The sequence below is a fragment of the Phaenicophaeus curvirostris genome, chromosome 6, assembly GCF_032191515.1.
Source record: "Phaenicophaeus curvirostris isolate KB17595 chromosome 6, BPBGC_Pcur_1.0, whole genome shotgun sequence".
NCBI lineage: Eukaryota > Metazoa > Chordata > Aves > Cuculiformes > Cuculidae > Phaenicophaeus > Phaenicophaeus curvirostris.
In genome coordinates this window covers 50,859,267-50,882,657 of record NC_091397.1, presented here as the reverse complement: position 1 = coordinate 50,882,657, position 23,391 = coordinate 50,859,267, and the positions used below count along the sequence as shown (strand labels likewise).

The 23,391-nt window shown below is 40.4% G+C and overlaps 1 protein-coding gene across 4 annotated transcripts in view; it reads right to left on the bottom strand.

Moving 5' to 3' along the window:
• Nucleotides 1-23,391, bottom strand: part of ZNF385D (zinc finger protein 385D) — a 404,649-nt gene that overhangs the window by 140,071 nt on the left and 241,187 nt on the right. Inside the window, exon 1 of one of the 4 annotated variants that reach the window (XM_069860138.1) lies at nt 19,545-19,824. The exons of the other annotated variants lie outside the window; for them this stretch is intronic. Coding sequence (XP_069716239.1) covers nt 19,545-19,566 — 22 coding nt within the window. The 5' untranslated portion in view covers nt 19,567-19,824. Of the gene's footprint in view, nt 1-19,544; nt 19,825-23,391 lie in introns of those variants that run through there. 4 annotated transcript variants of the gene reach the window in all.

The window sequence follows — 23,391 nt, the reverse complement described above, 5'->3', positions numbered from 1 at the left end:
AAATAGATAAAGGCATGTCCTCCACAGATTTAATAAATGGGAATCCCTGCCCCTGGCTAATATAAATTGTGCTTGTTGGTGAGTAATTCTATTGATTACAATCCAGTTACATTTACACATGTACACATAACAGTTTTCAGCAACTGGCCAAAAAAATACAAAACTAAAATATGTTTGTATTTCTTTAAGCTATATGAAATTACTTATGGTTTTTTTTAGGTTTTCTGTATCCTATCCAGGCGTTCCTTAAGAGCTTTTTACTATTGTGTGACATAAAATTATTCCATGATAGATCCACATGTTATTATTCGCTCCATTCAGAACGTTTTCCTCACCCAAAAAGCAAAGAAGTTTTTACAGGTTCTGACAGAGATTTCGCCACAAAGTTTCCTGAGTCGACCACACAGCTTGCAGCTGTCAACAAAAGGCAGCAGGACAAGATCTTGTGTATCTATGGGAGAATTTCTAAAAGGGATGTAGGGGGGAAGGGAAGGAGTGGGGAGGCAAGGAGGGAGAGAAGGAGTGAAAGAGAAAGGGAAGGAAGAAGTGAGGAAAGGAAGGGAGGGAAGAGCTCTAAGAAGTGACAAGGAATGGTCTGCATAGCAATGTGCAGGTTTCGCCCCTGGCTAGGGATGACAAGTCATAGTGGAAGGGACAAATAATATTCATCTGCATTTTTGCATCATTTAGGAACAGCCTGAAACCTTCTCTAAAGAAAAAGGAACAGGATAAGAGCTCAAGTAATATACCTTGCCTGGCATGCTCTTCAGTCAGCCTGTGCTCTGATCCTCTAACAAGGCAACTTAAAATGTTATAAACCCCGTCCCTGGAACTAAACAGGAGAGATACATAAAACCTTTAACTTTTTAGGGAGCTCCCTTCTTCCTCATGCAAGCCCTACATTGCTATTAAAATTTTGTTTTGTGTGCATCACAAGCTCAGGTTAGATATTCACTAATTTGGCCTTCACAGTTACTCATGGTCTAGAACTCAGCATTTCTTGAACTAATTGTAAAGGAGCACGGCGAAGAGGAGCGGGGCAAAGAGAAGTGGGGCAGTTTGAGCAGGCAGGGCGAGAAGGCAGGGCGCAGAGAGGACCTAGAGACTAGACAGAAGACACCGAAGACCATGGTGGCCACCCGGCAGAAGATTAAAGCTGCCCCATGTGCTGCAGCAGGCAGGATGGATGCTGCCACACAGACAGAGCCACAGTGGGTGCAGGCAGCTACCCAGACCCTGGGCTGCAGGCAGTGCCCCCCTCCCACACCAGCTCGCGCCTCTGTTACTGGCTCCACTTGTGAAAGCTGCGCTCAAGTGGGGGAACTCCTTCACATGGTGGAGGAGTTAAGGGAGGAGGTAAAGAGGCTGAGGACCATCAGGGAGTGGGAGAGGGAGATAGACCAGTGGAGTAGTGCCCTCTCACTAACTCAGCAGCCTGCTGGAGCTGGTGTGTCCAAACACCATCCCCCTGCAAACTGCAAGGTTGGGGGAACAAGAGATGGGGAATGGCAGCAAGTTCCTGCCAGACGAAGGAAACCTGCTCCCCTCACCCAGACAGCAAAACCCCAGATTCCCCTGGTGAACAAGTACCAGGTGCTGCAGGTTGAATCCAACCCTGAGGATGAGGATGATAGCTCCCACAGCCTAGAATCCTTCCCTAGGCCGCACCATCCTCAGAAAAAGATAAAAACATCCTCCATTAAGAAGAAGAGGAGGGTGATTGTTGTAGGGGACCCCTCCTAAAAGGAACGGAGGGACCCATTTACAGACTGGACCCGCTCCACAGAGAGGTCTGCTGCTTACCGGGGGCATCAGGGAAGGAGGTAGCTAGAAAACTTCCTTCCCTGGTCCACGAGACAGACTACTATCCTCTGATAGTAGTCCAAACTGGTAACGATGATCTAGTAAACAGAAAGACCAAAACCATCAAGAAAGACTTCAGGGCCATTGGGAAAATGATGGAGGGCTCTGGGGCACAAATAGTATTCTGCTCCATCCCAAGGCTAAATAGAGAGGTGCAGGAAGTCAGGAAGAATTGGATTAATGCCTGTCTCCGAGCCTGGTGTGAGGAGAGGGGCTTTGGCTTCTTTGATCATGGGGTGGCTCACGCACCCCCAGGCTTTGTTCCTAAGGATGGGACACGTGTGTCTCCTAGGGGGGCTAAAGCCCTTGCTAAAAACCTAGCTAAGCTCATAAATCGAGCTTTAAACTAGATGTGAAGGGGGAGGGGGTTGAGCCCAGGCTAGACAGGAATGAGCCTGGATGTGGGGCACTGGTGACTCGGAAAGGGTGTGCTGGTGTGGACCACCAGTACCTCACCACACAGAAAGTGGGGGAGAACACACCTCGGGGTGGTAAGGGAGATACAGGCACTCTGGAGCTAGCTACTCCAGTTACCAGGCAATTGGGAATGAACTCTGTTCCCTCTAAGAGGGCTGAAGGCTTGGCAGCTCAGCTGAAGTGCATTTACACCAATGCACACAGCATGGGGAATAAGAAGGAAGAGCTGGAAGCTCTAATAGGGCAAGGAGCCTATGATGTCATTGCCATCACGGAAACGTGGTGGGACGACTCACATAACTGGAGTGCAGCTATGGTGGGGTACAAACTCTTCAGGCAGCATAGGAAGGGTAGGAGAGGAGGCGGGGTAGCCCTCTTTGTAAGGGAGGACTTGGACACTGTTAAGATGGATTGTGGTGATAAGGAGATTGAGTGCCTGTGGGTTAAAATCAGAGGAGCCCACCAGAAGGTAGATTTTGTGATGGGAGTCTGTTACAGACCACCCAGCCAAGGAGAAGCAGCTGATGAGCTCTTCTATAAACAGCTGGGGTTAATCTCTAGATGGATGCCTCTCATTCTGGTGGGAGGCTTCAATCTGCCTGATATCTGCTGGAAGTACAATAGAGCAGAAAGGAAGCAGTCTAGGAGGTTCCTGGAGTGCGTGGAAGACAACTTCCTTGCACAGCTGGTGAACAAACCAACAAGGGAAGGTGCCCTCCTGGACCTGCTGTTTGTGAACAGAGAAGGCCTTGTGGGGGATGTGGCAGTAGGGGGACGCCTAGGACTAAGTGATCATGAGATGATAGGGTTTTCTGTTCTAGGTGAAGAGAAGAGGGTGGTTAGTAGGACAGTAGCGTTAAATTTCCAGAAGGCAGACTTTGATCTCTTCAGAAGGCTGGTTGGCAAAGTCTCATGGGAAACAGTACTTAAGGGCAAGGGAGCCCATGAGGGCTGGGAGCTCTTCAAAAATGAAATCCTAGCAGCTCAGGAGAAAGTCATCCCCATGTTCTGGAAGAAGAGCCGGCAGGGGAGTAAACCAGCTTGGTTGAACAGAGAGATCTTGAGTGATATCAAGAAGAAGAGAAATGTTTATGGGCTCTGGAAGAGGGGACGGGCCTCTTGGGTGGACTACAGGAGGGAAGTGAGATCGTGTAGAGAAAAAATCAGAAGGGCTAAGGCTCAACTAGAAATCAGATTGGCCAAGTCTGTGAAAGATAACAAAAAATCCTTCTATAAATATATAAATAATAAAAGGAGGACTAGGGAGACCATACAGTCCCTATTGGATGCAGAAGGAACAACAGTGACAGGGGATGAGGAAAAGGCTGAGGTACTTAATGCCTTCTTTGCCTCAGTCTTTAATTGTAAAGAAAGTTTTTCCGTCTGTGTACAAACCCAGGAGCTAGAGGAGCAAAATGAGGCTCCCATGATCCAAGAGGAGGTGGTCAGAGCCTTGCTAGCCCAACTAAACACCCACAAGTCTATGGGGCCGGATGGGATTCATCCACGGGTATTGAAGGAGCTGGCGGATGTGATGGCCAAACCCCTTTCCATCATCTTCCAACAGTCCTGGAAGACTGGGGAAGTCCCACTGGACTGGAGGCTGATGTTGTGCCCATCTACAAGAAGGGTCGCAGGGAGGACCCAGGAAACTACAGGCCTGTCAGTCTGACCTCAGTGCCCAGGAAAGTCATGGAGCAGGTGATCTTGAGTGCTATCATGAAGCACATGCAAGAGAACCGGGTGATCAGGCCCAGTCAACACAGGTTCATGAAAGGCAGGTCTTGCCAAACTAACCTGATCGCCTTCTATGACAAAGCGACTCAGCTGCTGCATGAGGGAAAGGCTGTGGATGTGGTCTTCCTGGACTTCAGCAAAGCCTTTGACACAGTTTCTCACAGCATTCTGCTTGAGAAACTGTCAGCCTCTGGCCTGGACAGGCACACACTCTCCTGGGTGGAAAACTGGTTGGCTGGCCGGGCCCAGAGAGTGGTGGGAAATCGTGTGAAATCCAGCTGGAGGCCAGTGACAAGTGGGGTTCCCCAGGGCTCGGTGCTGGGTCCAGCCCTGTTCAATGTCTTTTTACCTGGATGAAGGCATCGAGTGCACCCTTAGCAAGTTTGCGGACGACACTAAGCTGGGTGGAAGTGTTGATCTGCTGGAGGGTAGGGAGGCTCTGCAAAGGGATCTGAACAGGCTGGACCGCTGGGCAGAGTCCAATGGCATGAGGTTTAACAAGGCCAAGTGCCAGGTCCTGCACTTGGGGCACGACAACCCTGTGCAGCTACAGACTAGGAGAAGTCTGTCTAGAAAGCTGCCTGGAGGAGAGGGACCTGGGGGTGTTAGTTGACAGGGACTGAACATGAGCCAGCAGTGGCCCAGGTGGCCAAGAAGGCCAATGGCATCTTGGCTTGTATCAGAAACGGTGTGACCAGCAGGTCCAGGGAGGTTATTCTCCCTCTGTACTCAGCACTGGTGAGACTGCTCCTCGAATCCTGTGTTCAGTTCTGGGCCCCTCACAACAAGAAGGACATTGAGGCTCTGGAGCGAGTCCAGAGAAAAGCAACAAAGCTGGTGAGGGGGCTGGAGAACAAGTCTTACGAGGAGTGGCTGAGAGAGCTGGGGGTGTTTAGCCTGGAGAAGAGGAGGCTGAGGGGAGACCTCATTGCTCTCTACAACTACCTAAAAGGAGGTTGTAGAGAGGAGGGTGCTGGCCTCTTCTCCCAAGTGACGGGGGACAGGACAAGAGGGAATGGCCTCAAGCTCCACCAGGGGAGATTTAGGCTGGACATTAGGAAAAAATTTTTCACAGAAAGGGTCATTGGGCACTGGAACAGGCTGCCCAGGGAGGTGGTTGATTCACCTTCCCTGGAGGTGTTTAAGGCACGGGTGGACAAGGCGCTGAGGGGCATGGTTTAGTGTTTGATAGGAATGGTTGGACTTGATGATCCAGTGGGTCTCTTCCAACCTGGTTATTCTATGATATCTAGAAACAGGCCTAGCATAAACCCAACCCACCTCAAACATTTCAGTTCATTCCTTTCAAATGCTTTCATGTTACTAAGGTGCTTGAAAAAAATCAGACCATGGGCATAACACATACACTGTCACTCCACAGGAAAAAAAAAAACCTCAGTTGGCATGTTTTATTTTATTTTTAACCTCTTTCTGCTAGAAAGACAAAACAGAACAGAAGAAACAACTTTTGTTCTGCTATGTAAACCAGTTACTTGAGAGACACTAAGGCAAATGTATTTTTTTGAAGGCATTGCTAACAGGCCTTGTAACCATGAGAGGAGAAAAATTCCTGTGCAGACTTTTCTGATAATCCATGTAGATCAGAAGGATCAGAATCATGCAGCTTCATAATGTTAAGCCTAGGTATTATAATTCCAGATGTTATTGAGCATGTTATATAAGGAAGTATTTGCTCTGATCCTTTTAAGTCATTGCATTGCTTTGCCTTGACTATTTAAAGTGAAGTTAAAATCATCATTTGACTTCTTTGCATCACATTATTTTACATGTTCCTAATATTTTTATTACTTTATTCACATTAAACTAGAAAAGTAATCCACTGAATTTGGGCAGCAGACATTTATTTTAATTGAATTGTATATCAAGTAATTCAAGTGATTTCTCAATATGATTTTACTATTGGAGATGAGCAACTCACAACCCTCCAAACACTAACACATTTGAATTTCAATAAATCTTGTATACTAATCTGATCAGAAGAACCTTACAGTGTCTGGGAAGATTAGAAGGCAGGGCAAGTGCAAAGAACCTTCAACGGAACAATCTGTTAACAAGTTGGATCCATCTCCCCATCCTCTCACTCTACTGCTAAATAGTAGTGAGAGCCTCATGCATCTAATCATCTCTGCTTTCCAAAAGAGGCAATCGTACATTTCCAATAAAATTAGATTATATTAAACCAGTGAAGTGAGCCAACCAATTGTCAGATTGCTATAGAAATGCAAGATTCTGCTAAACCTCAATCCTGCAAATATTTCTGCATAAATTTAACTATTCCAATTCCTTCCACCAGTAGAACAACATGAGAAACTTAATTCTTTTTTAATTCATGCATGCAGAAGTTGAGTCTATCCCTTATTTGCATTACTCCATCTATCTAAACAGTTAAAATGTTTCACAACAATGAGTTTTAAACCAGGAGAATTCCTGTTCTACTAAAAATGGATTACAGTTTTACAAAGGGGGCTCAATTTGAAGTATGAATCAAAACCCCAAATACTTGACCCACATCACCATATACAGGAGACCGTTTGCATAATCCAGAATATGGCACTGCCAAGACCACAAGACCAACTCACAAAACACCAAGATGAACCACATAAGAGAAATGCAATAATGACACTATAAACACAAGATGAAAATGAAGTACTCTAAGCATATTGACAATGACTCACTAAGACTTCCACCTTTTCTTTCTGACATCACATCTTTAAAAAGGAACAGGATTATCCCAGATCCAAGAACATACTTCTTGGATATATAAATGGCATTAAAAAGCCCCGTAAACTTACCAAAAAAGACAACATATTGAGAAAAAGAGGTCTATCTCTCCTTTAGTATAATTCCAGTGACTTAAGGAGAGTTACACTGGGTATTGGCTTGAGCTGTAATATTAAGGGCAGCTATTGAAACACACAAGCTGCTTAATTAGAGCTATCAATCCAAGCAATGAGGCAATTTTGCATGCAAGCCTCTAAGAAACCTGAAACCAAACACGGCTTGCCCGTATAAGGGTTGCATTCCAAAAGCCTATGCTCAAGCCAACTATACAGATCTGGAGCTGCAAATAAACATAAATCACCTGATTCAGAGCAGTGTTTTGGGTGTGTTAACCTGGAATGCTGAGATAATTTCAGCAAAGGTGGGCCAAGCCATGACAAAATTTAAGTTAAGATTTGTCCCACACCACCAATGCTGGCACAGATCTTGTGGCTTGGACCTTACAATTTCTGCTCTTCTAACTCAGTCACTGGGTAACTGCAGGTTCACAGATCTTCATTTATGCATTACAGAAAGATTTGACTTAGCATATAAGAAAAGACTCTACAAACCTGTAGTTCTGGCTGTTCTGTTTCACTTGTACTTGAGGAGAATATAATGTAATCTTGCCCAGATAATGACAGAATTTAAAAGGGGAGGGTCAGGTTTTCTGTGTTGCACTCTTCAGACAGCTAAGTCATGCTTAAAATGGGTTAAGAAGGCCTAAAGCTCACACAGCTGTTTGGCGTTGCTATGTAGATTCTGTTGCTACCACATGTGAAAAAAATTGACATTTTATTTCTCACTTAACCTACCACTTAAGCTCCTAGAAAGCATCAAATAACTAAGGCATTCAGCTACATGAGTATTCACAGTTCCAGAAGTGGTAAAAATGTAATGGATCTCTGTGTCTAAGGTCAAGTGTCAATCGTATTAACGGAACTGTTAATGAGGTGCTTAAAGTTGAATGTTGAACAACATTGCAGCAGGGACACAAAAGAAAGCAATGCAGAGTTCAAGTTTAGGTTGCCCCACTGTGCATTTTTTAACACTGATTTTTTGTAGATCACTACCAAGGCCAAGTCTGGTCATGCTACTAAGTTGATAGACTCAGACTATCAAGACTGGTGGAGACCCAAGAACAATGGAAAGAGACTAAAAAAGTCAGTAAAATTCAATGTCTGGGGGCCTGAATGAATAGGCCATTTGCTCTTGCAAGTATAAGCTGAGAACTTCGCTCCCAGCGGAGCATCTTTCTTTCATCAAGAAGACCCTTCACTGTTACTCTACAGCTTCCTCTGCAGATCTAAGCAAGCTGGTTTTAGCTCATTTTAATTTTTTTTAGCCCTTTTTTTTAAAAAAAAAAAAAATCAACCCCCAAAGACTACTATTAGAAAGTCCCTTAGTGGTGTTTGTCCACTCACATGATTTCAAGTTTCTTTCTCCTCACTGAAAGCTAGGAAAAATTGGTATGAGCTATTTCTTCAGGGGCACCCACACAATGAAAAGGCATGTAAGGCAGTGGATACACAGACACACCTGTGGGGACTGAAAACCTCTTAAAATTTTTTACACGGAAATCTATTTTTAAGAATGTTTTCTTAAATTATTGCTCCTACTTTAACTGCATGAGCAATGACCTCTTATTAGACATGATTTAGTATAAGATTTTATCTATACATTTCAAATTTGCTATTTATTATAAGTGTAATGTTATTTGGCCTTTCCAAAATGACACATTCAAAAGTCAAACCGACATTCTACTTACAAATTAAAGCTTCCTTGTCACTAGAAATTCTTACCCATACACATTTTTAATACATGTCTTGTTCAGCAGCTCCAGGCACACAATTGGAAATGTTAAAATCTTGAAGATTAGAAATGAGCTTCTCCCACATGCAGCTTTTTCTGGCTGAGATACAAACCCACAGAAATGATAGCTTGATATGATTTGTGGTCAGAAACATCAACAGAACTGTATGGGATGACGCTCTATGAAAAATGTTAAGCCTCATCCGCTTTGGGGGGGAGGAAGAACAAACTTCAGCTTATCCTTACTGGTGCTGTTCTGCTTAACTAGTGTAGAGTCTGTTAACTGGAGAAGAATCACCGTGGACTACTAAACTATTCATAGAATTGTCCCCATCTCTTTAATGATATTGCCAATAATGTACCTTAATGAGACAAAAAAGGCAACCCAGTTCGACAAATCACTTGAGAAGTTGCTTCCTTGAAACTGAATAGAATTTAAATAGGACTACTATGATCAAGACATACTCTACATAACCTGTATATAATCAGGAAAGCTTGAAAGGTCCCATCCTATCAATACAGATGAACTCCTTACAAATGTAAACCTAAAAAGACAGTCATGGTAGATTTAAAATATTTTCGTGTGTTTTTTTGGGGGGATTTTTTTTTAAAAAGAAGAATAAGAATTGATATGGACTTAGGGATGTATAGCACTAAACAGTTCATCTGACTTAAGAATTCGATATTATCGTTATTGGCATTGATGATTTGTAATTGAAATTAATAAGAGCAATAATAACTATATTTTGTTTGCAGCTGAGAGCTGCTTGCTAGTTTCTGGAAAAGAGGTTAGTGGTTTTAAATAATTTCCTGAAAAGCAAAAAGAAATCAGCATAGCTTTCATTGCCTGTTAATCTCTGTGCCTTTCCATGGAAACTATCAAAAGGAGCTAATGGAGTCTTCCCCAGCAGGTGTGCAGAGTTCCTTTAGCATGGGGAGACCTATGACAGTGCTTTCACTTCTGTAGGTGCATCTTCCCCTAAGAAGGACTCCCACACAAGGCCAACACAACTCAAGTTACCCAACTCCCCAAGCTCAGGTTTCCATCATATTCAGTGCCTCTTCTGGCAGAAAGACAGGGAAAACCATTTAGGCAGGAATTGCAACCCAAAAGGATAAATTCTTCCTCCTATACTTCCAGGTTAGGGGTGGGTGAGGAAGAAATACATGACAACCATGCTGCTGGGCATGCCAGCGTCCTCCAGATCCTGACCTGCTGCCCAAGTGGCTGTCAAAGTTTTACTACACTGCTGATGATCAATTTAAGATTTTAAAGAGCATTTAATTCACATTTTAAATTACTGAAGATATTAAACACAACTGTTACAAATTATTTGACAGTTACCTTAATTAGCCTAGATCTGATTTAATATTTCCAGCACAGTTTAAATTCTTACTTTACTGGGAGCCATGGAAGTTTCTCAGCATGTTAGGTCCAGTAAATGAAATTGAGTTCAAGCAAATCTATTAACACAGTCCAACACTTTCCACAGTTCATTACAAACAATAATTACTTTCTGCAAACTTCCTCCTTAGCTATGAAGAAAAGATTTGACTCAATAAAAATAATATCAGTGAGAAAGCTCAATTTTTGCTGAAAGATCCTTTAACATGCAAGGGCTTCTTTTCATACCTGCTAGCAGTTGGCATTCATATGTTATGTCAACAGACTTCAAAATCTGCCCAACTTCTTTCAGGCAAACCATCAATATTCCCTCAACTAGTACACTATCAAAAGCAGCTCCCTACATTTTTTGCTAGAACTGAAGTTGGTTACATAGACAGAAGAACCTGTAAAACTGAAGATCACAGGCATCTTGGAAAGATTTCTAACAGGATTATTTATTATCTTAAACACTCTCTAACAATATTAGTCATCTATTACTGTGAGCTACCTAGAAAGGGCTAATAATTTAGAATGAACATTATTTCTTCTTATCTTTGTGATTTGGAAGATATTAGCTCAGCTGGGGACTCTCAAATAGTTATTTGATATAAAACATTCATAATTCATTTGACTATATACTGAGGTCAGAAGGCACTCTTTCTGTTTCCAGATGAATCTAAAGTGAGCTTTGTATTTCTGAACATGTGCTGACATAGCTTTTAACATAAAAACTCCTTTATAATAAATTACAATAAAGTTAATGTAATATTTATTTTTGTGAATCTTTCTGTGAAGAAATCTTCCTACTAGAAATGCAAGAAAAGCTTATACAAGTCACATGAATATTGTTACAATAAACTGAGGAATATTTTAGGAGTATTAATTGTTAATGTTCTTTCAATGCAAAGTATCATCAAAGACTGCCTACCAGTTCTGTGCTGCTTTTCCTCTCTATAATAATTCTTTTGGTCATATTTAACTTAGAAAACAAAAATCAGGGCATAGGAGAATAAGCAATGAAAATAAATTAACATTCTACACTTTGCATTATCTTCCTAAAATCTGTGGAGCTGTCTGGATGTCTACAGCGACACGTGGCATCATCGCTCATTGCCTTCACAAGGTTAATTTCAGCCTATTTAAATAAATTTTCTTCCCTGTGTGCTGATGATAGCATGTGATGACAATATTGCTCCAAGTTAGTCACTAAGGGCAAATCAGAGCAGTTTTGTTCAGTCATCTTGGGGTGCTTGTGCAGGGTGGTGCTGCCAGTACCATTTTGCTGCAGCACTAGCACGCCACAGCACATTACCTGCTGCCTGCCTGCCTTTCTCTGCCAGCAGAATTTATATACATTTCACACACTCTAAGGCTTTCCACAATCACATTTTGATTGCATCTATGTTGTTAGACAGATTTCAAATGCTGCTTTGATTTTTTTAAAATGAGTTTTCAGTCTTTCAGTGTTTGTTTATTACATTCAGTAAGTTTATTCATGCGAAGGAGCATATCTGTGTGGACTGCTTATGTGTAGTGATGTCCCTGTTTAAGGGCAGTGATTCTTTTTACCTTGAAAACCTGCGTGTATTAGGAAGGCAATCTTGCATACAATGTTAGTGTGTGTAGAGCTAAATGCTAATATGAAGGATACTCACCTCATATACACAGATCTGACCATAGAAAGGCATTTCTGCAAAGTATTGTACTATCTATACTGTATATTCAAAGAGATGTCAGATGTCCAGCTGTTACTGAACCATAGGAATGCAAGCGGGGTGATAATTAGCACTGAGCATGTTTGTCAGTGGTACCTATGTAAGAAAATATCTTTTATATCCTACAAAAAAAATTGCAAAAAATGAAAATAAAAAAGAAAAAACTACTGGGAATCTATAAATGCATTGAAAATTTTACTTCAACCCAATTGAAAAGAAAAATAGTTAATTCAGAACCTTTCTTAGTAAAGAATGAAAGAGGAGAGAAAAATCATACCATGTGGACCAATACAATTTCCAAGTACTCAGTGCTACTAAGATTTGAGCCAAGAGAAACTAAATGCGTTACTAGGAAGTTAGTGCAACTGCCCTAGCACTGCATGCAGAGAGGAGGACTAAATAACCAGTTTTACAAGGCAGACAGACTGTGGTCAGCATTGGTGAGACAAGTGTTTGCAAATGGTTACATCATGTCTTGAGCGCTAAAAGCACATAAGGATATTACAAATAACACATTGAAATGGCTTTACAACACCCAAATTCATGTGGCGACCATGCCCTCAGCCAGAGAGGAAGACTAAAAAGAGAAGGTTTTAAATATAACTTCACCATTATATAGCCTGTTTGACTTATTAGAATTTATCCTTTACAAACAAAAGAACGACAAAGTTAAATAGGAGGTTAGACAGAGTTCTATGTATGCCTGTTTGTTTCCTCTTTCTCAAAGAAATAAAAATGGCTACTGAAAATAACAGATGCAGCATGAAGGCTTAAAGCAAAGATACTATTTTTTTCTGTGCTACCTGCAAGCAGACAAGCTCATACAACTTACACTGTTGAAAAATTTGCTGCTCACAGCAGCACAATTTACCAGTAATGACAGAAAAGCAAAGAAGTGGTGTGTGCCTGCTGTATAATAGTCACATATCTGGCAAACTAAATCCTCCTGATAGGTGGCTGGGTTTGAAAGGAGGTGAGTGGATTGGTTTTCACAGGTAAATACTAGCAAACAAAAACTAATTTGCTAAATATTGCACTATAGAGACAGTAAACCCTTGGGTTGTTACTGAAAAATGACTTGGCTGAGCAAGAGGAGCATTGATATTGTTTGTGCTACCAAGACAGGCTTCCTCCCTCCTTGTACATTCACAATTGCAGATCTTGCCAAGGCTCTGTGTTTTCTGACTTTTTTTTTTCCATTTGATATTGATCCCTAGTGTAACGATGGGTAACAGTATTGGAAAACACAGCAGTTATCTCCCTCCATCTTCATAACTTACTATGCTCCATAGTAAACAAACTGAGTAAACAAGGCCTATAAGAACAAAAGAAGTCGAGGAAATTTTCATGGCTTTCATTTGAATGAACTGTACTGTCCATCTAATTTTTCAGTTACAGCATAAAAGTAAATAAATAGGAGAACCACTGTGAAGTAATAATCAAAAGCATAAATTAAGCTGAGCTTCTCTCCTTTGTTCTTAAGACAGTAGTTTTAATATTCAGAGACTAGTTTTTAATATAAACTCACTTTTAAGGCTCTATCCTGTTTTCTGAAGGAGAGAACTGGGGAAGAGACTGATGGTTTGCATTGTAATGAACAGAATACATAAACAATATACAGTATAAATATTACCAAAATAAGCCAAAGACCGTTGAGATCCTAAGTATACACTAAAATTCAAATGGCCATACCCATAGTTAGGAGACACTCCTAGTCCATCTGATTTTTTTATGTCCTGTAACTGCTTCAGAGACACCAAACCCCAGGAGCTTTTCAAGCTTTACTTGAAAAGCAAGTAGTACATTATGGTTTTAAATTCTGAAATCTGCAGGGACTATAATCTAGAGTAAATTAGTTGGCTATGTAATAGAGCCAGGACCTGATCCCATAGTGATGAAAGGATTTCCCATGATTTCCAAACAACTGGTTCAGCCAGCTAGGTGAGATATTAAAAAAAGAAATAGATTGATCTAACCCCAACTTTTTAAAGTAGTTGTGACCTTTGCCAAAAAGGGGGAAAAAAAATAGAGAACAAATGCCTTTGTTTAAATGCTCTAGATAAGGACTGAAGATGTCTTACCTTTTTTTCCTAAACTTACAGATGTTTCAAATGGATACAATTTTAATCATCAAAAGAGAAAGAACTGGATTATCATATATGTTAACAAGAGACAACAGTATACAGCAATTGAACTTTCATAAAAGCCTCTCTTACAATTCCAATTCTAAATCACAGCTGTATTTTCTTATTTCACATTTGATCTAGACCATTGCCAACTTCTTTACGCTGTCATGCCATCCTTATGATTGGAGTAAATCTTTATGGTGCATATGTACAAAGCAAACCAAAAGAAATTGAAGGCAACTTGCTCATGAGCATGAGACCGAAAAGAACTGGTCAATAAAGTAGACAAGGAGATGTAAATACATGAGCATGCTGATAATGCAGCTTTGTACATTAGATTTTTTACTCCTAAGCAGACTTTGCAGAAATGTATCACCAAGGCACTGTAGGCTCGCCTACAGAATGCGACTTAGACCTGCGACAGAGCGAAGCTTCTTCCCACTTTCAACCCCTGCAATTTGATTCAAGTACAATCTCAAACACTTCAGGCTTTAGTATTTCTAGCCAACCTCTTTTGCTGCATTTTCCCTGAATGTTACCAATCATCTATGCAATTTCAGCTGCAAAACTAATCTCTGCAGTATATTACATATAATAACCCTTTTTTGAAACGGAAGCCCTTATGACCTCTACTGTATTTCAAGAACTTTTCATGATTTAATGCCACATTGAAATATTTCCTTTATCAAGCCCAAATATATTTGTTCTTTTTCAAGTGCCACCATCTTCTTTAGTGCAGGGAGAGGCAAAAGCTTTGAAAGAATTCCTGTAACCCCATTAACATTTTTGTAAATGCAAGGATTTTTAGAACTGCCACCAGGTTATAAAAAAAGTTGAGATAACATGGAAAGATATTAGCACACAATCACAGAGAGATAGAAAATGTATGACTCTCAGATAATTTTGCACTCAAGGACTCTCATTATTTTAAGATATTTTTATAAAAAAAATAAAAATTTATATGAATTTTCTTTTAGGAATAAAGATGAAAAAGGACAAATGGATGAATAAAGATTTTAAAATTCCAGTTTCTGCTTAAACTTTCAATTCTTAACAGAAGTAAGATAGTTGTTATGAAGGCATGCAAGATTAGATTCCACAGCAACCCAGTTAAACATGTTCAGACACACATTCACATGCACACGTGCGCACACACAGACATTTTCTGTTACAGGACTTTCAGATGAAGCAACTGTGATCTAATCTTCTCTAATGAAGCAAGAAACTATTAACTCTGATTTGAGTTTTGGAGCAGTTCTGCCATCCACAAGAAGGGTAACACTGGGAATTACTCTTTGTGTGTGTGTGAAATGGTGAAATCATCCTTTTTTTATAGCAACATACTGGCTATATTTAGAGGTATTTTAAATGAACAGTTTCTTAACAGAATAGAAAAGGATACAATCTAGCTCAGAGAAGTTTCTGTAAGTTCAAACAGGATTTTTTTTTAATTATTATGTATACATGAATTCATGATTACTCAGTACTTCAGGATCTGAACTCCACGGCCCAGGAGGCTGTAATGTTCCAAGTATAAACACAGGCTCCTGCAGATTTCAAGATCCTACACATTGGCTTGCTCAGCTGAATTCTTCTGTCACATACAGCTTCTATTGTATATTAACTACACTTATTGCAGATGACTGGTGATTAAATACAGTTCATAATCCAGTATCTGGATTTCTCAAAACATTTTAAAAGCATAGCCCTATTATCACCGATTCATCCTGCCTTAAATGAAGACAAACAGAAATGCTACGAAAGGCCTCCACAGTGCCTAACCTAGAAGAAAATAAAAATGACTAAAACCAAACTGACGACAACTAAATATTTTCACTGAAACTGCTAAAATAGGTTTTGTTGGTTGGTTGGTTGGTTCGTACAATGTGTGTGTTCTTTAAAGAAGTGATGAGATTTGGGGGGAGAGGGGGTATTTTTTCTTCTATGACTCACTCAGCATGAATCTCTTCTACAAGAAAGTGTTCCAGAAATAAGAAGTGATACTCAGAATAGTAGTATGTATGCAGATGAATTACTACACTCTACAAAATTGACTCCATCAAAAATGAAAACAGCCAACACAGAATTGTTATGGCATTTTCAGACAAAAATTGTATTCTATTATTCTATTCCATAGGATATTCATTTCCACTTCAATATATGTACAATGTGAACGGAAACATAGAAAAGTTGCTTAAAACAATAATAGGTTCACAGGAGGTGGAGGGGGGGGAGGGGGCAAGAAAAAGGAAAGGAAAGCTACAAAGTTCTCTCTTTTTTCCCCCTTTTCTTTGCAAATTTCAATTTTTGTTCTTTTTTGGGGTTGTGTTTCTTCAGTAAGGGCAAGGTATGGGGGCACACAGAACGTTTTTGTGGCAGTGGGGGTGGAGGACTGGCTTCCCTCTCAATTCCAGTCAAGGTTTACTGAGCCCTCAGGATCAGTGCTCACTGTCCCATAACTGCAATATCACTGCAGCATTTACTCTGGTTCGATGAGCAGCATGTACAGCGCCGGTGCAGGGCACACACCAAAAGCTCTCCCCGTTCACTTCTCAAAAAGAGGACGCCTGACCCAAACAGACTGATGACCGAGCCTGAGGGGTACCACAGGGTCCATTGTGCTCTCAGAACAAGCCAGCTCCCGCGAGCTTCCCACGCTGCCAGGCCGAGGAAGATGCAAAGCTGGGATGAAGCTTAGCCCAAGGCAGCAACAGCCGGCGGGACCTTTTAAGGCAGAGATGGCAGCAACCAGCTACGGCCATTGATGTGCAATGTTAGCACTGTGGCACTGACAGTCACTCACCATTCCTCCTCTCTTCGCTGCTGAAAACAGGCACAACTGACTTTTATCTTACGCTAAATTATTAACTTGATGATAAATGCAAGCAAAAGTTGCTTTGGGGTAGGTATGTATGTTATTACGTGCAAAACGTTTACCTATTAAAACACTTAGCAGAAATTTATTATTTTCTTTGGCTTTTGACTTACTCTATAAATACACTACATCATTTGCTAGGATTTTTATTATTATTACAATCCAACATTTCTGTTCAACTTGAAATGATGAATGCAAAATCAATACGGCAAGGAACAAATGTATCCACGGTGACCAAACAACAAACTCTAAAGCACAGCACGGTGAGTGAAAATTAGCACTCCATCAAAATTCCAGTGTAATGTAAAAGAAAGGTTCATGCAATTAGAAGGGTCACAATAAGTTTAATTATGTGAAGGCTCAGCTCAAATATTAGAATATACATAGTAGAATGCAGTAGGATAGTAGAATATCTCAGACCAACATCTTGGAGGCTACAGCTTTAAGGAGACCAAGAAACACTATGACCGACTCCTGAATTTAGTAACATTTCTCTCTGATGGTTAAGAAACTCACTTCATCCATTGATACTTGCTCTATAAGAATAATATTTTCAGAGGCTTAGGACTTACTTTATATGGTAATTACTTCAGTATTTATTCCAACCTTAATTCTGTAGATGTGTTCCCGCTACGCTACCTTACATGAGCAGCAATTAGCCAAGAAATCCCAGAAAAACAAGCTAGATGCATACAAACATACTGATATGCTTTCTTTTTCTTCCTTTCCTATTACTTAGGCGGCCCACTACTATCCTGCACAGACAATGAAATACCACAGAATTATTTAGTAATATTGAAAGGAATATTTTTTTTTCCTCAGAAAATATAAAATTCTAATATTGTCTGTGTGATGGTTACAGCAATTTTAAGTCTAAATAGGTGTGTGATGTACACTGTCGAGCTTTCATCCAGCTCTGTGCAATACTGTTTTGTGTAGTGTTACAACAGGGACAGGTGAGATTTCAGATGCTCTGGCTTCTCACAAACAGAGAAGGAAAACACCCAAAACAGGTACATATAAATATTATCCCCACTAGCTCATACTTCATTATGCAAAAGACAGAAATGAGACTAATCATCTAAAACTTAATATTAAAGGAAGTTTCAGGCTAAACAAAGAAGATGGAGAACCTGCCTAACAGCAACTCTCAGCTCTGCTCTCAGAAGTGAAAATTCCTACAAAGCAGAGAGGAAGCACAATCCAGTTAGTTCCAATTAAAAACTTGTGTTGCACCAAAATCCAAATGAGTACGTGAAACAGCCGTTTGTATTTTTTCAAAGAAGTAACACTAGAAGAAGTTTGATCGCCATTACGTGTTTCTGAAAATTATAGACAAACAGAAAAAAAATTAAGTACCATACAGCTAACATATATACCTAATACCCGAACCCACATAACTTCAGGAAACCATAACTTTTAATCCTAGTTACAGAGGCAATTGTTGCAAAGCTGATTGTAAAAAAAGAAAACTCATCTCACGCTTGCAATGATATTAACGGTAGAAAAATGCCCCAAAAGAAATGAGAAAAAAATTAATCTGACTACACATTTTTAATGGTGAAAAGACTTAATCCAAATTGCTCAAACCTAAAACCATAATATTTGCCTATTTTTCCTCAGCCTCTGGAAAACACAGAAAACTAAAACATTGCAAATTTCTCTTTGGAAGGGACTCTGAACGGTTCTAAAAACTCAGCCAGTTCAATTTTTTCTGTTCAAACAGCTTACATCAACATTAATCTGCTTTTATAATGGATGGATTTCATTGTTAAAGACAACACCCCCAGTATTTTTAATTTTACGAAAATAAGAAAATAATGCTTAGCTTGCCATAAAGCTTAGTACTTTTGTGACAGGGCTCAGAATATTACAAAAGTTCTCTAAAAGCCTGAAGTGAACTCCTGATTCAATATTTAATGAAACTGAGAAAGCTGCTGAATGTCCCAGAAACCTTCCAACTCTCTGCTCTGTGTTCATTCTAAGTATTATGCAGCTATAAATTAACACTGAGGCTAGATGAGATTTCAAGTAGCCAAGAATGGTATTTTTCCATCACACCGCCAAATTTTCTATTTTTATTTTTTTTTCTATTTAGCAGCACTAACTTGCAGCACTATATTGCAATCACACATCCCAGCTCAGTACTGCAGCACTACATTGCTTAGACATAGCTCTACGTTCCAACATGTTTTTAGGGTGTGCAGCCAGCTCAGCTGTAAGCCTAAGGAAGATTTCCATCAAGCAACAAAATTAAACTCTGCACAAATATTTAACAGCTCAGAGACCTCTAAAGGCTTAAAATAATATGCATTTCCTGGTATGCTAGAAGCCAGCCCCACACTGGTGATCTGCATAATGCAGAGTATTCTGCAAACACACCACTGCAAAAGAAGCATTGTTTCACCTTTGTATCTTTGAATTCTTCAAACTACAAACTGAATGAAATACTACGGTTTATTGTGCCTCCGTACCACAGACAGTGCAGTAGCAGCTTGTCCATTACATTAAGTTGGTCTAAAACTTCCCATGCCTTACAACCATTTCTCATTCCCTCTCAGCAGATGAAACACAAGTTCATACAAAACAAACCTAGGATGAGTTCATCCTATCTAGCTTATTTTTCAAGCCACTAAAACTACGCAGTAGCCCACTCAAACAGAAAATTTCCTAGACAATGGAATCCTTTCAAACTGCACAGCCGACAGGATTCCCCAGTTGTCAGTTTTAGGTGCGTGCCAGCACAAAATGTTCTTGAATTTGAAATTTATAATAATCACTCCTATTGATAACATGAACAGAAGCAGAATTACATCACAGTTAACACTTACCAAAATACATTATGTTTCTCATTAATCATGCAGTCAGGATCCCACCGCTGTGTATTCAGCATTAGCTCCCGCACAGGGCTGACATGTAAAACAGAGCTCTTTCATTCTACATTATGTGGAAATTTCCCAGCACAAGAAGCGTGAGTGAGCAGTGTGCCTCCACAGGATGAGTGCTTTGCAGGCAGTCTTATCCCTGATACAATCCCTGTCTGATTTAGCGTTTACTCCGGCTGCATGCTGCACTGCCCATTCTTACTGTAATCTGACTCCTCCTTCTGATGTCCTTGCTGTGCCTGTGACATCAGGACTAAGAGTACTACAAACAGATCTTTTCTTAAACAGGCTCGCAACGACGTGCTCTAATATTCAGGTTAACCTAACTCTAGCTTGAAAAAAAAAAAAAAAAGCCCTTCTAAAATGGTAAGCGGGTTTGGTGGTTTTGTTTTGTTTTTTTTTTTTTTTTCTTGGCAGCAAACGTGTGCAGTGACATAATGTGCTCAATTACATAATAGATTGGAAAGACAAAGCATATATTGTTAGCGTATTTTTCTTTGAAGGGCAGGCTCGAGGAGAAGCCCTTACTGCTCTGATTTCCCAGCTTCAGTAGAGGATAAAGATGTTCAGCACTTTGCAAGACCATGTCCTCCTAGAATTTTTTTTTTTTTAAATCAGTAGTTCGATTTCAATAAATGATATAAACTCTAATGGTTGATAAAGCTCAGTCTGTTTCTATTTTTAAAAATCAACTGTCAAATAGGTAGTTCAATGTCAATAGAGCTGAACTGATTTTTTTAACTACAATTTCTTTGCATGAATAACAAAGCATGAGGAGGGAGATCTATGACAGTGAGGATTTGTAATGGAGTTTACAACCTTTCACCCTCCAGGTCTCTGGTTGCTTTCCAGCCTAGGTTGATAAGTCATTAGCAGCTGGTAGCTGTTTTATCATTCTGTTACAAACGGAGTTGTTCTAAGTTCATAGTAAATAGGTTCCCACACAGCTCCTGCTGCTATATGAACTAGCAGCAGCTTCAGAGGATGAAAGACCAAAGAAATACCAAAATACTCTCCACCATCCTCACACAGTGCCTCAGGATGGATCTGACACACACTGGCATGGCAGTACTTATGCACGTATTACATATCTTCTATGAATCAATAGAGGATATCAGTTTCCCACTGTCAGTCCGGCATGTATCACTGATAATAAACTTAAAGCAAATAAAGGTAAAAAATAATGGATGGTATGCTAAAGTGTTTATTTCATTATAATAGGATCTAATGGGTTGAATGCTTTCATTCTACAGGAAAGAGGATGACAGGTATAATTCATTTAAAGCTTCACTTCTTATTTATAGAAGTTCCACACAGTAACTACTATTTCATGAAGTCCAATCACATAGGGCAAAATTATCCCACCAGCACAGGAATGCTCCAATTGCAGCAGAAGAGTTAAGAGCCCTGGTGCACATTGCTGCTATGCATCTCTCAGCAAGAGTCCTCTGCTGCATTACTCTCATGAGGTTTCATGCTACCTGTATGAAAATCACTGAGATAAAACACTGCTAGGGGGAACTGGGGCATGAATTTCAGTCCTGTCCCTCACTGCCAGTCCCACAGTTCTCCCTTTCTTATGCCTAGCTTTTCTCAATGCCCTTTCTTATTCCAACCGCACCTAGGAAGAGGCATGCCTGAAATGAAAGATGGTACACAGAAAGACTCCAGAATAAACTTTGTTTCACAACTAAAAAGCACACAGTGCAGGGGAGTGCTTTGAGGTCATAGTGTGTGAGGGAGGAAGATTGAGACTTCTTGTGCAATATAAGTTGAACAAATCCCAAACCACGTTGAAGAAATACTATACAGACCCCAGGGGGAAAAAAAAAAAAGAGAAAAAGAAAAAAAAGAAGCTGTCAAGAAACCATGGCCTGTATTTTAACTCGAGGGTTTGGATAGCAAGGAACAAAGTGTATGTATTCATGACATTTTCCTGTATTTTATCATTGTAATACTCATTCACTTTTACTGTACAAGGAAGGACACCTTGCTATAGGACTGAATACTATCCTTAACAGCTGGTTTAAAGTATCTCAGTTGAGGCTTTCCAATGTCCTCTGAGCAGTCGGTACAAGCGACTACCAGGAGCTTTCTGTGGACAAGCATTCCCTCCTCTCCATTCACTGAGGGTAAAAGCGATGCCCTTTAGGACAGCCTGCACCCAGACACAGCATTTGCCTATTAGGCTGTGTTTACTTTATCATAGAAAGGCTCAAGCTCATCCTGCCAGGAGTCAGACCCTGCGAGATATAAGCTACCTCCAGTCTTGACACTTCTCCAGGCTGATAGGCGTTACTGATTTGTGCAGTTAGCTGGCCATCTGAGAGCCTACGTACAGACAGATAATGGCTGTGTAGATGTACCATTAGCAATCAGGCAGCAACCGTGCTGCCTTTAAACATCCCTTCTTGAGCTGGCTGCTTTGTTACAATACCTGTACCAATGCAGCAGAGCTTGATGGTAGATCAGTGCCTCAGCAAGTATAAAAAGCAGTGCCACATAGATTGACATATTCTTTACTACTTGGTTCAGAATGTTACGTCCGTTGCAGTTCTGCACTTTTGGATGCAAAACACTCAGGGCCATCTGCACTCTTATTGCATCTTATTTGTGTTCTTACAATAGGCATACAGTCAAAATAGACAAAGCAAAACTAACCCATGAAACTTATTTTAATTTCTTTGTATTTCAACTATGAAACAAATGCAAGGAAGGAGGCAAAGTCACTGATGGTCTCTCCTGGAAAGCCTAATTCACATACTTCATGTTAAACTCTGCTTTCATTTACACATATAGAGCATTAATCATCAGCAAAAAGAAGTAGAGTTCCAAGCAAAGGACAAAGAATAAATTCTATTCCCAGAGTGGGATATTGTCACTGTCACTGAAAGTAAGGGTTATTTTTGTAACTGCAATCCCAAATTGCTGGTGTTTTATCTCAAGCACTGAGGATTCTGCTAAACACAACTGTGAGGAAGCACAGTCCAGAGCAGCAAACACGCTTGTATGCATCTGTAGATTTGAGTAGAGCCAGTCTGGGCATGCAGGATCATGCAGAACGAATAACCAAATTGGTCCATGATGTCAGCCTAAGGTGCAAACTCCTAATCATCAACAAGCCAGCACAGGCTTACCAGCACTTAGCTTTGGTACAGATGCAGGTCAACTGCAAAAGTATTGTATTCTCATGCATGGTTCACCTATAAAAAGAAACCCTCCAGACCCTCTTGATTCAGCAATAAACATAACATGAAGAAAGTACCTCCTGCTAGGACGGTTACCCCACGCCCTTATTTCTAGTAACAGAAATGGCTTCTACTGCCTGAAATCTTTTTTTCCAACAACCTACTTTTTTTTTTTGATAGCATCTCCAACTTGACTTCTTCTGTCCTTCCTTGCCTAGACAACCTCACTGTGGTAAAAGGTTTCTCACAAAGAGCAGATTTTCAAAACACAGACTACCCCACAAGATATTACCTCCTCAGAATAAACAAAAAGCAACCTGAAAGTACATAATTCCCAGAAGCAGAGCACATACTCTACATATCTCCAGAGCAAGGAAAGCTACAGGTTACTCCCCATGCCTGATTTGGTCTAGATCCAGAAGGGCACTTTGTGAACTAGCTGTGCTATCTATGTTTTCTACTGATTTGTATCTATCCATGGATTTACACAATGCCTCCATAGTAAGTATTAAAACCACTCGCAGGCATGTCTGCTGCAGAGACAAATTAATATTTAATATTAATGCACCCAGTTAGTTCCCTAGGATTCCTGGAAAACTCTCTTC